Here is a 12112-nt window from a genome sequence, read left to right on the forward strand (position 1 = left end):
GTAGCAGTTGTTTCTTAGAAATCCGGTTATCTGAAAATTTTTGGTTTTATAAGAGCTGTTTACATTTTGGAAACTTTTCTACGTGCATGAAAATTTTTAAATTTGTTCCAGAATTTTATAAACTGAAAGAATGAGCGCTGTGCAAGTTTAGACTTTCAAAATATTACAAACACAAGTTTGGAGAGTGTATAACCAAATATACATGAAGAATTACGAACAAAAATGGAGTTATCTGTCAAATTAATGATGTTTAGCAGAGCTGGTATTTTCAGAATAGTCAATAAGGTGCGTCTGGCGTTGCCTAGCGTGCCTGCTACTACCCAGTTGCATAAACGATCTCGACGGCCCTACATGTGTTATTCACGCGTCTCTACTGTCTCCACATGGAGGCGGGAGTGGGTCTGACCCCTTCGGGGGAAGGTGATTGCTCTTTTGAGGTGTCGGAACTGTTGCCAGTTCTAGTATACGAGACATGACCCAACAGGCCCACGGAGAGGGTGCGTGGATTCGAATATATAGCCTCTCCTGCACTTATGGCAACCACCTGCCTCCTCGTGGCACCGCTGATGGGGGTGAAAGTGGTGACTGTGTAGGGATGGGTAGCCCCTACCTCCAGTCATAGCGGAAACCCTGTTAACTGAAGGTGGCTCTGCTGGGACTACCCCTGCCTCAGGCATCCTCAATTGTCTGTCTGGGTACCAGAAATAGTGAAAGGGCTGCATCTGCGGGCAACATCAGACAGTGATAGAAACCTTTCTGGGTAGTTCGACTACCGAGCCATGGTGATGCATCCCAAAGGCGGATTTCACCTTGAAGAAATTCATGCCCATGGAACGGAGTGCTGTAAGGTGACGACATTCCTAGGTGGCGACCGGGCCCGAAATGGCTGTAAACTGATGAGCTTGCTCAAAGGTCGGTGGAGAAGCCGCGATAGCATCAAGGCTATCCTGCTTCTAGGAATGCCTATCGGACTGCAAGGGGGTACCCGGGGCTAAGGCCTGTAAACCTGGGCTATTGCCCCAGGTCGGAGGAGAGACCATGATAACTTCTAGGTCCTCCACTTTCCCAATTGGTTCGAGATGGCGGACCAGACGTCACCGAAATTGGTAGAGGCGTGGGGTGGTCCTGTTTGTGAAATAGGTCCCCGCTGAGGTTTCCTTTGTCGGCCCAGGACCACAATTGGTGTCGGCCTCGCACTAGGCGGTGGTGCCCCGTGTGCTTTAGGGGCAAGCACGAGGGTTCCCTAGCCCTGAGACATGCTGACGTAGTGAGCGACGGAGACAGCTCCGGTTACCGGCCTGGATAGCCGGGAGAGGTTGGGTAGGCCTCCACCGGACCGCGGGTTCGCTGGGTGATTTGAGGAGTCGCAGTGTGAGGCGGGAGATCGGGGCAGGCGCCAGAAGTGATGACAACTCCGGAGGGCTAAGGGAGCATCCAACTTTCTGGTTAGCCGAGTGGGGTAGGGAACCGAGGTGGTACATATGCTGTTATGGGTTCCTCAGCCCCTGTGTATAGCTAAAGCTCTAAAGCCCTTCCTGGTTGTGTATGCGGCGTGATCCGCATCCACGCCCGTGGGGGCCCCGGGGCGGTGGGGCCGTTAGGCTAAGAGCGCCGGGTTAATAAAGAAAAGGGGAGGAAACCCCTGTGACATGCAATGTCACCACATGGAGCTAACGACCCCGATGCTCGGCAGGCCACTTTAAGGTGGTAGACCTCTACCCTTGACTTTGCGGGGGTGGCGAAAGGAGCCAGCTTACTCTTGCATAGTATTTCAACATTTAAATTTTAATATTGTGTTGATGAGTTACATAACACGTTAAAAGTACATACGTATTCTAATTATATTTGTAATCCCACTATATAAATTATGATAGTATTTAATCGTAACCAACCTCGGTAACGAGCAAATTAATGTGTTCTAATGTTGCAAACAAACTTATAATGCGAAACTGGAACTCAAAATTTAACTTAAAATTCTTTTTAAAAAAATGCTGATCGTGATAAATATAAGGAAAGTATTAATTTTAGGGAAAAACGGTAGAAATATTTTCCGTTTTTAAAACTTAAGTATAATTCTGTTTAAGAAGATGGTACTGTTGATTTCTTAGGTTTAGCCAAACAACATGTGTACCGAACACGTAGCATATAAATGCCTCAACGCTGAATCTGTGACATTTCCCCCTAGACCGGAAAAAACATCATTAACTGCATTTTTGAGGTTATACTTAAGGTGCGTTGACGGTGAAATTTACTATGCACCAGAAATTCAATGAAATAATCACGGATTACACAACGGAAATTTAACAGGTTGAAAGTCAAATACGCGTGCATGCAGAACCTGCTGTAGCCACGAGCCGAAGTTTTCACGAAAGCAGATCCACATGTGGCAATATTCACTCGTACATATCAACTTTCGCGAACATCGGGGGATGTACTAGGCACAATGTTTTGCCAAAGGAAACTTTATGATATTGGAATTATCCTGGAACACATTTTGGAAACATGAATAGTCATAACAAGATATAATCGTAACTTAAAATACCTATAATTTACTAGCCATTGCTAATAGATGATCTGGTTTAATGTGTTTCAGCGAAAAAATTATTTTAGCTAGCCTTTAAAAAACCTCAGTTTTTAAAGGGCAAATAAAATTAAATACTTTTTTTTTTAAATAATTTTGGAACATACTACGCAGTAGCCCTCAGCATAGCCTTTAAAGTTTAAACCAAAAATTTATCAATTTTTTTTATTCCTTTTGGTTCTCCTTATCCATTCTTAACAAAAATTTTAAAAATTCAACTTTGCCAGCTAATTATATTGACAGTATGCACTACATACTTTTTTGTTTCATTTTGACGAGGTTCGTCCATTAACAAAGTCTACAAGTGTAACCATGTTAAACGTAAACCTGGAACGTGATATATCCCTTTAAGGAACGCTCCTACATTTTGCTTTTTTGCGCGCTTGATGACAAAGAGCAAGGCAGCGATAAAGGCGACAATGGCACGCGCGTGTAGTGCTTTATCGCCTTTACACTAAGTGTTAACAGGTATATATTATCTTATTGTACGAGTAAAAAAAAATTGTTTGGTTTTTATACCGTTATTTAATGCTCTAAAATCAGAATATCTATGTCTAAATAACACTGAGCCATTTTGACAGTCTTTTAGTTGCATTTCAGGAAGCATTTAAGCAGTTGTAGGTTTTTTTTAACCGATTAAAAAAAAACTCATCCATATAACATTTGGCAGTTTCTCAATAATGAACTGAACTCTACAGCTCCTCACGCCCCTGGGTGCCCTAACGAACTCTAGGCACACGAGACTAGAGTCAGGAACGCTGCTTCAGCGCTAGTTCCGCAAATTAAACAGTAAAATGTTTCGTAAAATGTACACACTCTAATGTTGATTGTCCGGGAAAGCAGTTTGGCGAGTAGTTACCGTGTGCAGGTGGCGATGGAGGAGCGGTGAAGCCGGGGCCAGCCAGAGAGAGCCCGGCCAGCGGCGGGCCAGTCCGCCCGACGGACGATGGCCGACGAGCCGGAGATCATCCCGCAGACGTTCCTCGAGAAGCTGCTCTTCTACACCACCGCCTTCTTCGTGCTGCTGGGCACCTTCAGCCTGTTCGCCTTCCTGTTCCTGGTGCCGTTCGTGATCGAGCCCGCCTTCACCACCATCTTCATGGAGTTCGAGCCCGAGGCGGCCAGCTGCCGCACGCTGGACGTGGAGACCCGCCACGGCGTGTCCAACTGCAGCTGGAGCAGCTGTCGCGAGGGCTGCACCAAGGAGGTGTACGAGTGCACGCAGATCCGCGTCAACTACAAGGTGTCCTCGCCGCCCGACGACGACGAGGTGGCGAGTGAGCTGCGCCAGCTGCGGGAGGAGGCCGTAGAGGTGGAGCTGCACGAGTACCTGCGCAACAAGAGGTCGACGACCCCGCGCGGAGGCAGCAGCTACCTCTACTACATGCGCGCCCTGCGGCGGCTGGTGGGGGGGCCCGAGCCGCGGCGCTACCGGCGCGCCATCCGCGACTACGACTACCCCATCGTCGAGGAGGAGGAGGTGTTCGATCTGCAGCCCGAGGAGCCGGAGGACCTGGAGGAAGAGCGCACCGGGCTGATGGGAAACGACTCGGAGTGGTACTACGTCGGCGCCAAGCTGTTCCCGAACGTGAAGGGCTGCGGGTACCCGCCCATGCTCAACTGCACCATCTTCCTGAAGAAGTACAAGGAGGTGGGCACCAATTTCTCGTGCTACTGGAGCCACATCGACCCGGGACTGGTGATCAGCGACCTGGACATGCACCAGGTGTACATGAACCTCGTGTACGCCATGGGGATCCCCATACCTTCCTTCATCGCGTCCGTCATCTACCTCACGTTCGCCTACTTCAAGATCTACAACGAGGACGAGGAGGAGGCGCTGGTGAAGGACGACGGCGACGGCGACGGCGACCCGGAGAAGGCGGGCAGCCCCACGGCGCAGCTGACCAGCGGTGCCATCACGCCCGGCAGCGAGGTCTTCCGCGAGGACCTCATGAGCTTCGGCCACCAGCTGAAGGTGGCCATGGCGGACGAGATGAGCCGCGAGAGCTTGGGCGACGCCGTGTCCGCCATCGGCAACTCCAACTCCGTCACCGGGTGAGTCGCTCCAGTCGGTGCTTGCATGCCGGAGCCACTCACACTCCCACTTTTATGCTATAAGAGTCGTGAGCAGGAAACACTCGTGAGTTTATTGACCTTCTCGTTAGATTCCACACTCATCGGGTGAGTGTCCCTTCTGCATTGGCTGCTCACGTGAAAGTGGTCTTAACTGGGGTTACCATGATTCGATAATTAGTTTGTTTGAGGGTCTCTCATTGCCTCACAGTTAGATGCATAATCTGTGGGCCAAACGGAGAAGTCTAAGTTATAAGCACATGAGTCTTAGTTTATAGTGAAAGTAAACCACGCATTTTTCCTGTCAGTAGTATGTGAATGTATTTCCGAGATCAGGATGCAGGTAGTGGATTGAAGATTGTCGACCGCCATCTTGGATTTGTGACGTCACGGCGGCAAAAATTCCTCAAAATTCCTCAAAATTGACTCAAAATGACTCAAAATTTCCCGTTTTAAGAAAAAATTTCCCGTTTTCGAGGGAAAAATTCCCGTTTCGAGGGAAAATTTCCCGTTTTATTCCTTAAAAATCCCAACGGCTAGAAATGTCCTGATAGAGGCTTAAGCATCCTTAACTCAAGCCTCAGTTAAGCCTCTATCAGGATGTGACCTTGACCTTTGACCTTGACCCCGACGGCCATCTTGGATCCGCCATCTTGGATGACGTCATTTCGTTTTCTAGAAAATTCCGGCATTGTGTTATCCGACATTTTGAATTATGACGTCACCGTTGCAATTTCCGTTACGGCCGCCATCTTTAAATTTATTATCCGATTTTAATGAAAAAAATTAAAAAATTATAAAAAAATTTAAATAATATAAATTTAATAAAATATTTATAAAAAACAAACATTAACGACACGGAGCTCGGAGTCCTCGGTTCGAACCCGACAGAGGCAAAAAAATTAAAAAATGACGACCGATCCTTCCCCCGCGGTGGACGCAGGCATACTGACTCCCTCCACTTTTTTTTCAAAGCATATATATATCGTCAGGTAGTATGACGTCATGTCCGCCATCTTGTCCTCGTCTGCTGGAAGCCATCATCAGTGTATCGTCGGCGAGAGTGCGCTGACGCCATGTTAGTTTAATTCTTATCCGCTAGAGTGCAGTAATCATTTATTATTGCTGTGACACCCGACATCTTGTCATTTGGCCGCCATCTTGAAAATCCATAATTATTTAGCTAGAAAAGCGGGAAAAATCCAAAATTCATTAAATAAATTTGTAATCTATATAATGATTGATTGGATCGACTAAGGTCCTTGGTACGATCTAGGACGATGCAAAAAAATTAAATTTAACATCAATTTAACATAATAGTAACAGGTTCGAGGAATTAAACACCACAAGTTCTTTTACAAACATAATATTTATTACATAATTTCTATTCTACTACATGATCATTTGCGAAAGCCAGCAATCTTATAATCATTCAGTTCCGCAGCGGTGTGAAATGACTAATTCTTAGCTCCAATCGGTTTATACTAGACAGAGTCCAGCCAGAACCTTTACAGACATAGTCCACCTCTTCTTGACAGAGTTTCTGGATACCGTTTTTAACAGTTTGCTTCACATCGTTAGAACTGTAAATTACTGCAGCCGATGTCTTGAATGCACACTTCTTCACTTTGTCATCGAACGGATATGGCTTTCCATATATACAGTCCAACCACAAGTTATATTTCAAAGGTCCGTTTGTTGCTACATCATCAGTAAGCTGATTGATTATGTCCTCTCTGATATCATCAAGAAAATTACAAATGTCCTTCGACTCACCTAACGTATTTAAATAATAGTAGTCTTTCAATGTTCCACGAAATGCAGACTGCACCAAGTAGAAGCCATTATCGTTCACTTGTAATGCTCCGAACACAGTCTTAGGTTTAGTTCCATGTTCAGACGTCATACCAATCGGTTGCTGCACATCGGTTTTTTTGGTTGTACGCTTTCATGTCTCCAATCTAAAGCGAGGAGTCGAAATTTCTGCAGGTAGTTCAGCAGTAGGAGCACAGACTCCACCTTTACATTTTTTCGCATGATGTCGCAAACTGTCAATTCGAGTAAACCATTTAAGGCACTCATCACATCGAAACTTCATGCGAGAAGGATTCTTCGTGCATTTGCTTTGCTCATGTCTTCGTGCATCATGGGAAAATGCGAACGACGTATCACAGTAGCTGCAAGGATACCGTGGTGATGAAGACGATCCTTTCAGACCCGATCCAGATACTGACGTTGCCGCAGTTGCACCATCTCCAGGCATACTCTTATGAACATCAATGCATCGTTGTTGCGCCGAAACCTTTACTTTCTGCCGAACAGCAGGACCTTTGCATGCCTTCATGTGCGTTTTCATATTATCTTTTCTGGCAAACTGCTTATGACATTTCTCACAAACAAACATTTTACGATATAGGTTCTTGGCACATTCGCTCCTCTCGTGTCGCCGAGCATTGCTGTTGTTTGAGAAAATCTTGTCGCAGTAACAGCACCGATGTTCGCTAGTTGTCAAATCAGCATCCATTGAAGTCTCCATTGATGGCGAACCAGCGTTCGCCGAGTTTCCCTGTGCAGACAGCACTAGCAGCATTAAAGTCTCTTCTGCTGGCGGTACCACGTCTGTTGAAGTCTCCTCCAGTGTTGACATCGACGTTGTCAACGGGATCTGCTCCACCATCGTCGACGCTGACGTCATGGTTCCCGCAGTCGATGGTACAACCTCCATCGAGTTCGTCGTTAAAGTCGGTAAAGATGCCATCGAGTTCGCAAGAACAGGTAATTACGTGATTAATGCACCAGAAGAAACAAACTAGGTGATCCTTACACCGACGACGTCAGTAACAAACTAAACATCCTGTTGTCTAGAGCTCGCTTATATATACATGCACCGTATGGAACAATACGCTAGTCAAATCAAGAACCATTTACAATAATACTAGAGTCAAAACAACATTAAAAATAGAAGGACCATCAACGAAAAGGCAGCACATTTGGAAGCACCGACAACGAAAAGGCAGCACATTTGGAAGCACCGACAACGAAAAGGCAGCACATTTGGAAGCACCGACAACGAAAAGGCAGCACATTTGGAAGCACCGACAACGAAAAGGCAGCACATTTGGAAGCACCGACAACGAAAAGGCAGCACATTTGGAAGCACCGACTACGAAAAGGCAGCACATTTGGAAGCACCGACTACGAAAAGGCAGCACATTTGGAAGCACCGACTACGAAAAGGCAGCACATTTGGAAGCACCGACTACGAAAAGGCAGCACATTTGGAAGCACCGACAACGAAAAGGCAGCACATTTGGAAGCACCGACAACGTAAAGGCAGCACATTTGGAAGCACCGACAACGAAAAGGCAGCACATTTGGAAGCACCGACAACGAAAAGGCAGCACATTTGGAAGCACCGACAGCGAAAAGGCAGCACATTTGGAAGCACCGACAACGAAAAGGCAGCACATTTGGAAGCACCGCCAACGAAAAGGCAGCACATTTTGGATGCATCATCGAATAAGGAAGCACATTTGGAAGCTCCATCAACTAAAAAAGGCAAAAAGGAAGCACAAGTTACGAGATCTAAGTCTTAGTAAGAAATCATAATACAAGAAAGAAAAACATTACATTCTTATAATTTAAATTATTTATTTTATTGCTTTACATTATACAAATGCAAGTAAAACAAGTCAATATTGTATGTAGCCAGCATTCCTCAGTTCCTTGAGTATGAAGGATATTTCTTTGATGCACGAATAGTTTCCTGCACAAAGCGAACCATGTAGAAGTCTTAGCCGGTCAACCAATATGTTTGGATCTTTCCATGATGTGTAATCATTCTCTTCTACCACCATCTTCCTTGCACCTTTATAATAAATATTATGATCTCTGGTGTCTTCCGTTTTACCACCAACCTCAGGGTTACTTTCATGTTGGAGACGGTGATCATCACAAGCTTGATCAGATTTATTTAATATATCACGTCGTTTCCATCGTTTCGGTCTCAGGACACCACCACATTCTTCGATCTTGGCAGCTTTAGGTGCTTCATCATAGTCTATGTCTTTGTCAACAGCCTCAGAGTCACTGTAACAATCACCATAGAAGGAATCGTTTTCACCCAATTTACCGTAATAATTCGATGTTGATGATGTTGAAGTGTCTTCATCGTCTTCATGCTTCCTTTTTAGGAGTCCATCATTTTTACAAAGTAGGAAAGATCTACTTGAATTCGGCTGGAATATATTCTCACTTTTCACGTTAAGGATTCTTCCACTGTCTTCATTCTTCCGTAAATCATCAACCTTCTTCAATTTAAGTTCTTTGACGAGATCGGAAGAGCCAAGAAAATTATTGTCGTAATGCAGATCACTCTTCCTTAGGCTAGTAGATTCATCGTTGTCCTCTAGCTTGTACGCAGGCTTGGCGCTATAAGTTCTGCCATGTCTTTTTAGGCTCTCTCTCCGCGTAAACGACTTGCTACATCGAACACAACTTATCATATTGCGCAGTGGATTTTTAACACAGTCATTCTTCTCGTGTTGTCTTTTATTTTTTCTCAAGATAAACTCTTTACTGCAAAACTTACACCTATGTTCTTTCGATACAGCGTCAGATCCCAAATCGGAATTCATATTAGTTACTGAGACTAATGCCAGATACCAATTGAGTGTTTTAAATTAGATTCAATACTTAAATAGAAATTTTTTCATATTTCATCAGCGAGAATTAATATATCTCATGCAAAAGTACTTTATGCATGTAGTTCTGCTTTTCAACAACAGATGTCGCCACATGTTGCTTGCAGGTAAATAATATTTAGTTATTTTATGCGGGATGCGGGATGCTCACTATCGATCGCAAAAGAAGGATGGCTTCGTTAGACTCCAAGGAAAAGGAAGTTCGTCTTGCATGTTGGTGCTCCACAGATGTCTCATGGCGTAATATTAATTTGACTGAGTAATGATATTTGTTAATTCCACCTGATAAAAATATTGCAAGTTTTGATTTAGTAGCAGAAATTATCGAATTAAATGTAACTCCAAATAAAATGACATGTCTCATTAGAACAAAAAAAATCCATGCAGAGAGCGGTTTCTCAGAATAGTCAGAAACACTTGAAGAAACCACAGGAATGATTGCAAGAACACGGGAAAAACCATCAAAATATTGTCAAGATAATCAGGAGCACACTGAGGAAACCAACTTAATATTAACAATAATAATCGGAAGCACACGGAGAAAACCATCATAATATTGACCAGATTAATCGGAAGCACACAGAGAAAACCACCACATGTTTTCTTTGATATCATAAAATTACAAGAAAAAATATTTAAAAATAAAAATAAATTAATAAAAAATTAAAAAAATTAAAAAATGCATAAATTTCTGGCTTGTACAAGAACTCTATCTTTGCTCAACAATGATAAGTTTACAAGCTAGCAGAAACTGTTTATGCATTTTTTAATTTTTTTTATAATTTTTTATTAATTTATTTTTATTTTTAAATATTTTTTCTTGTAATTTTATGATATCAAAGAAAACATGTGGTGGTTTTCTCTGTGTGCTTCCGATTAATCTGGTCAATATTATGATGGTTTTCTCCGTGTGCTTCCGATTATTATTGTTAATATTAAGTTGGTTTCCTCAGTGTGCTCCTGATTATCTTGACAATATTTTGATGGTTTTTCCCGTGTTCTTGCAATCATTCCTGTGGTTTCTTCAAGTGTTTCTGACTATTCTGAGAAACCGCTCTCTGCATGGATTTTTTTTGTTCTAATGAGACATGTCATTTTATTTGGAGTTACATTTAATTCGATAATTTCTGCTACTAAATCAAAACTTGCAATATTTTTATCAGGTGGAATTAACAAATATCATTACTCAGTCAAATTAATATTACGCCATGAGACATCTGTGGAGCACCAACATGCAAGACGAACTTCCTTTTCCTTGGAGTCTAACGAAGCCATCCTTCTTTTGCGATCGATAGTGAGCATCCCGCATCCCGCATAAAATAACTAAATATTATTTACCTGCAAGCAACATGTGGCGACATCTGTTGTTGAAAAGCAGAACTACATGCATAAAGTACTTTTGCATGAGATATATTAATTCTCGCTGATGAAATATGAAAAAATTTCTATTTAAGTATTGAATCTAATTTAAAACACTCAATTGGTATCTGGCATTAGTCTCAGTAACTAATATGAATTCCGATTTGGGATCTGACGCTGTATCGAAAGAACATAGGTGTAAGTTTTGCAGTAAAGAGTTTATCTTGAGAAAAAATAAAAGACAACACGAGAAGAATGACTGTGTTAAAAATCCACTGCGCAATATGATAAGTTGTGTTCGATGTAGCAAGTCGTTTACGCGGAGAGAGAGCCTAAAAAGACATGGCAGAACTTATAGCGCCAAGCCTGCGTACAAGCTAGAGGACAACGATGAATCTACTAGCCTAAGGAAGAGTGATCTGCATTACGACAATAATTTTCTTGGCTCTTCCGATCTCGTCAAAGAACTTAAATTGAAGAAGGTTGATGATTTACGGAAGAATGAAGACAGTGGAAGAATCCTTAACGTGAAAAGTGAGAATATATTCCAGCCGAATTCAAGTAGATCTTTCCTACTTTGTAAAAATGATGGACTCCTAAAAAGGAAGCATGAAGACGATGAAGACACTTCAACATCATCAACATCGAATTATTACGGTAAATTGGGTGAAAACGATTCCTTCTACGGTGATTGTTACAGTGACTCTGAGGCTGTTGACAAAGACATAGACTATGATGAAGCACCTAAAGCTGCCAAGATCGAAGAATGTGGCGGTGTCCTGAGACCGAAACGATGGAAACGACGTGATATATTAAATAAATCTGATCAAGCTTGTGATGATCACCGTCTCCAACATGAAAGTAACCCTGAGGTTGGTGGTAAAACGGAAGACACCAGAGATCATAATATTTATTATAAAGGTGCAAGGAAGATGGTGGTAGAAGAGAATGATTACACATCATGGAAAGATCCAAACATATTGGTTGACCGGCTAAGACTTCTACATGGTTCGCTTTGTGCAGGAAACTATTCGTGCATCAAAGAAATATCCTTCATACTCAAGGAACTGAGGAATGCTGGCTACATACAATATTGACTTGTTTTACTTGCATTTGTATAATGTAAAGCAATAAAATAAATAATTTAAATTATAAGAATGTAATGTTTTTCTTTCTTGTATTATGATTTCTTACTAAGACTTAGATCTCGTAACTTGTGCTTCCTTTTTGCCTTTTTTAGTTGATGGAGCTTCCAAATGTGCTTCCTTATTCGATGATGCATCCAAAATGTGCTGCCTTTTCGTTGGCGGTGCTTCCAAATGTGCTGCCTTTTCGTTGTCGGTGCTTCCAAATGTGCTGCCTTTTCGCTGTCGGTGCTTCCAAATGTGCTGCA

The 12112-nt window shown here is 42.9% G+C and overlaps 1 protein-coding gene across 1 annotated transcript in view; it reads left to right on the forward strand.

The window, feature by feature from the left end:
- LOC134539902 (protein tipE) overlaps positions 1 to 12112 on the forward strand; it is a 73758-nt gene that overhangs the window by 38117 nt on the left and 23529 nt on the right. Inside the window, exon 2 of the mRNA XM_063382254.1 lies at positions 3450 to 4639. Coding sequence (XP_063238324.1) covers positions 3528 to 4639 — 1112 coding nt within the window. The 5' untranslated portion in view covers positions 3450 to 3527. The remainder of the gene's footprint in view (positions 1 to 3449; positions 4640 to 12112) is intronic.

The sequence above is a fragment of the Bacillus rossius genome, chromosome 1, assembly GCF_032445375.1.
Source record: "Bacillus rossius redtenbacheri isolate Brsri chromosome 1, Brsri_v3, whole genome shotgun sequence".
In the NCBI taxonomy this organism is placed as follows: domain Eukaryota; kingdom Metazoa; phylum Arthropoda; class Insecta; order Phasmatodea; family Bacillidae; genus Bacillus; species Bacillus rossius.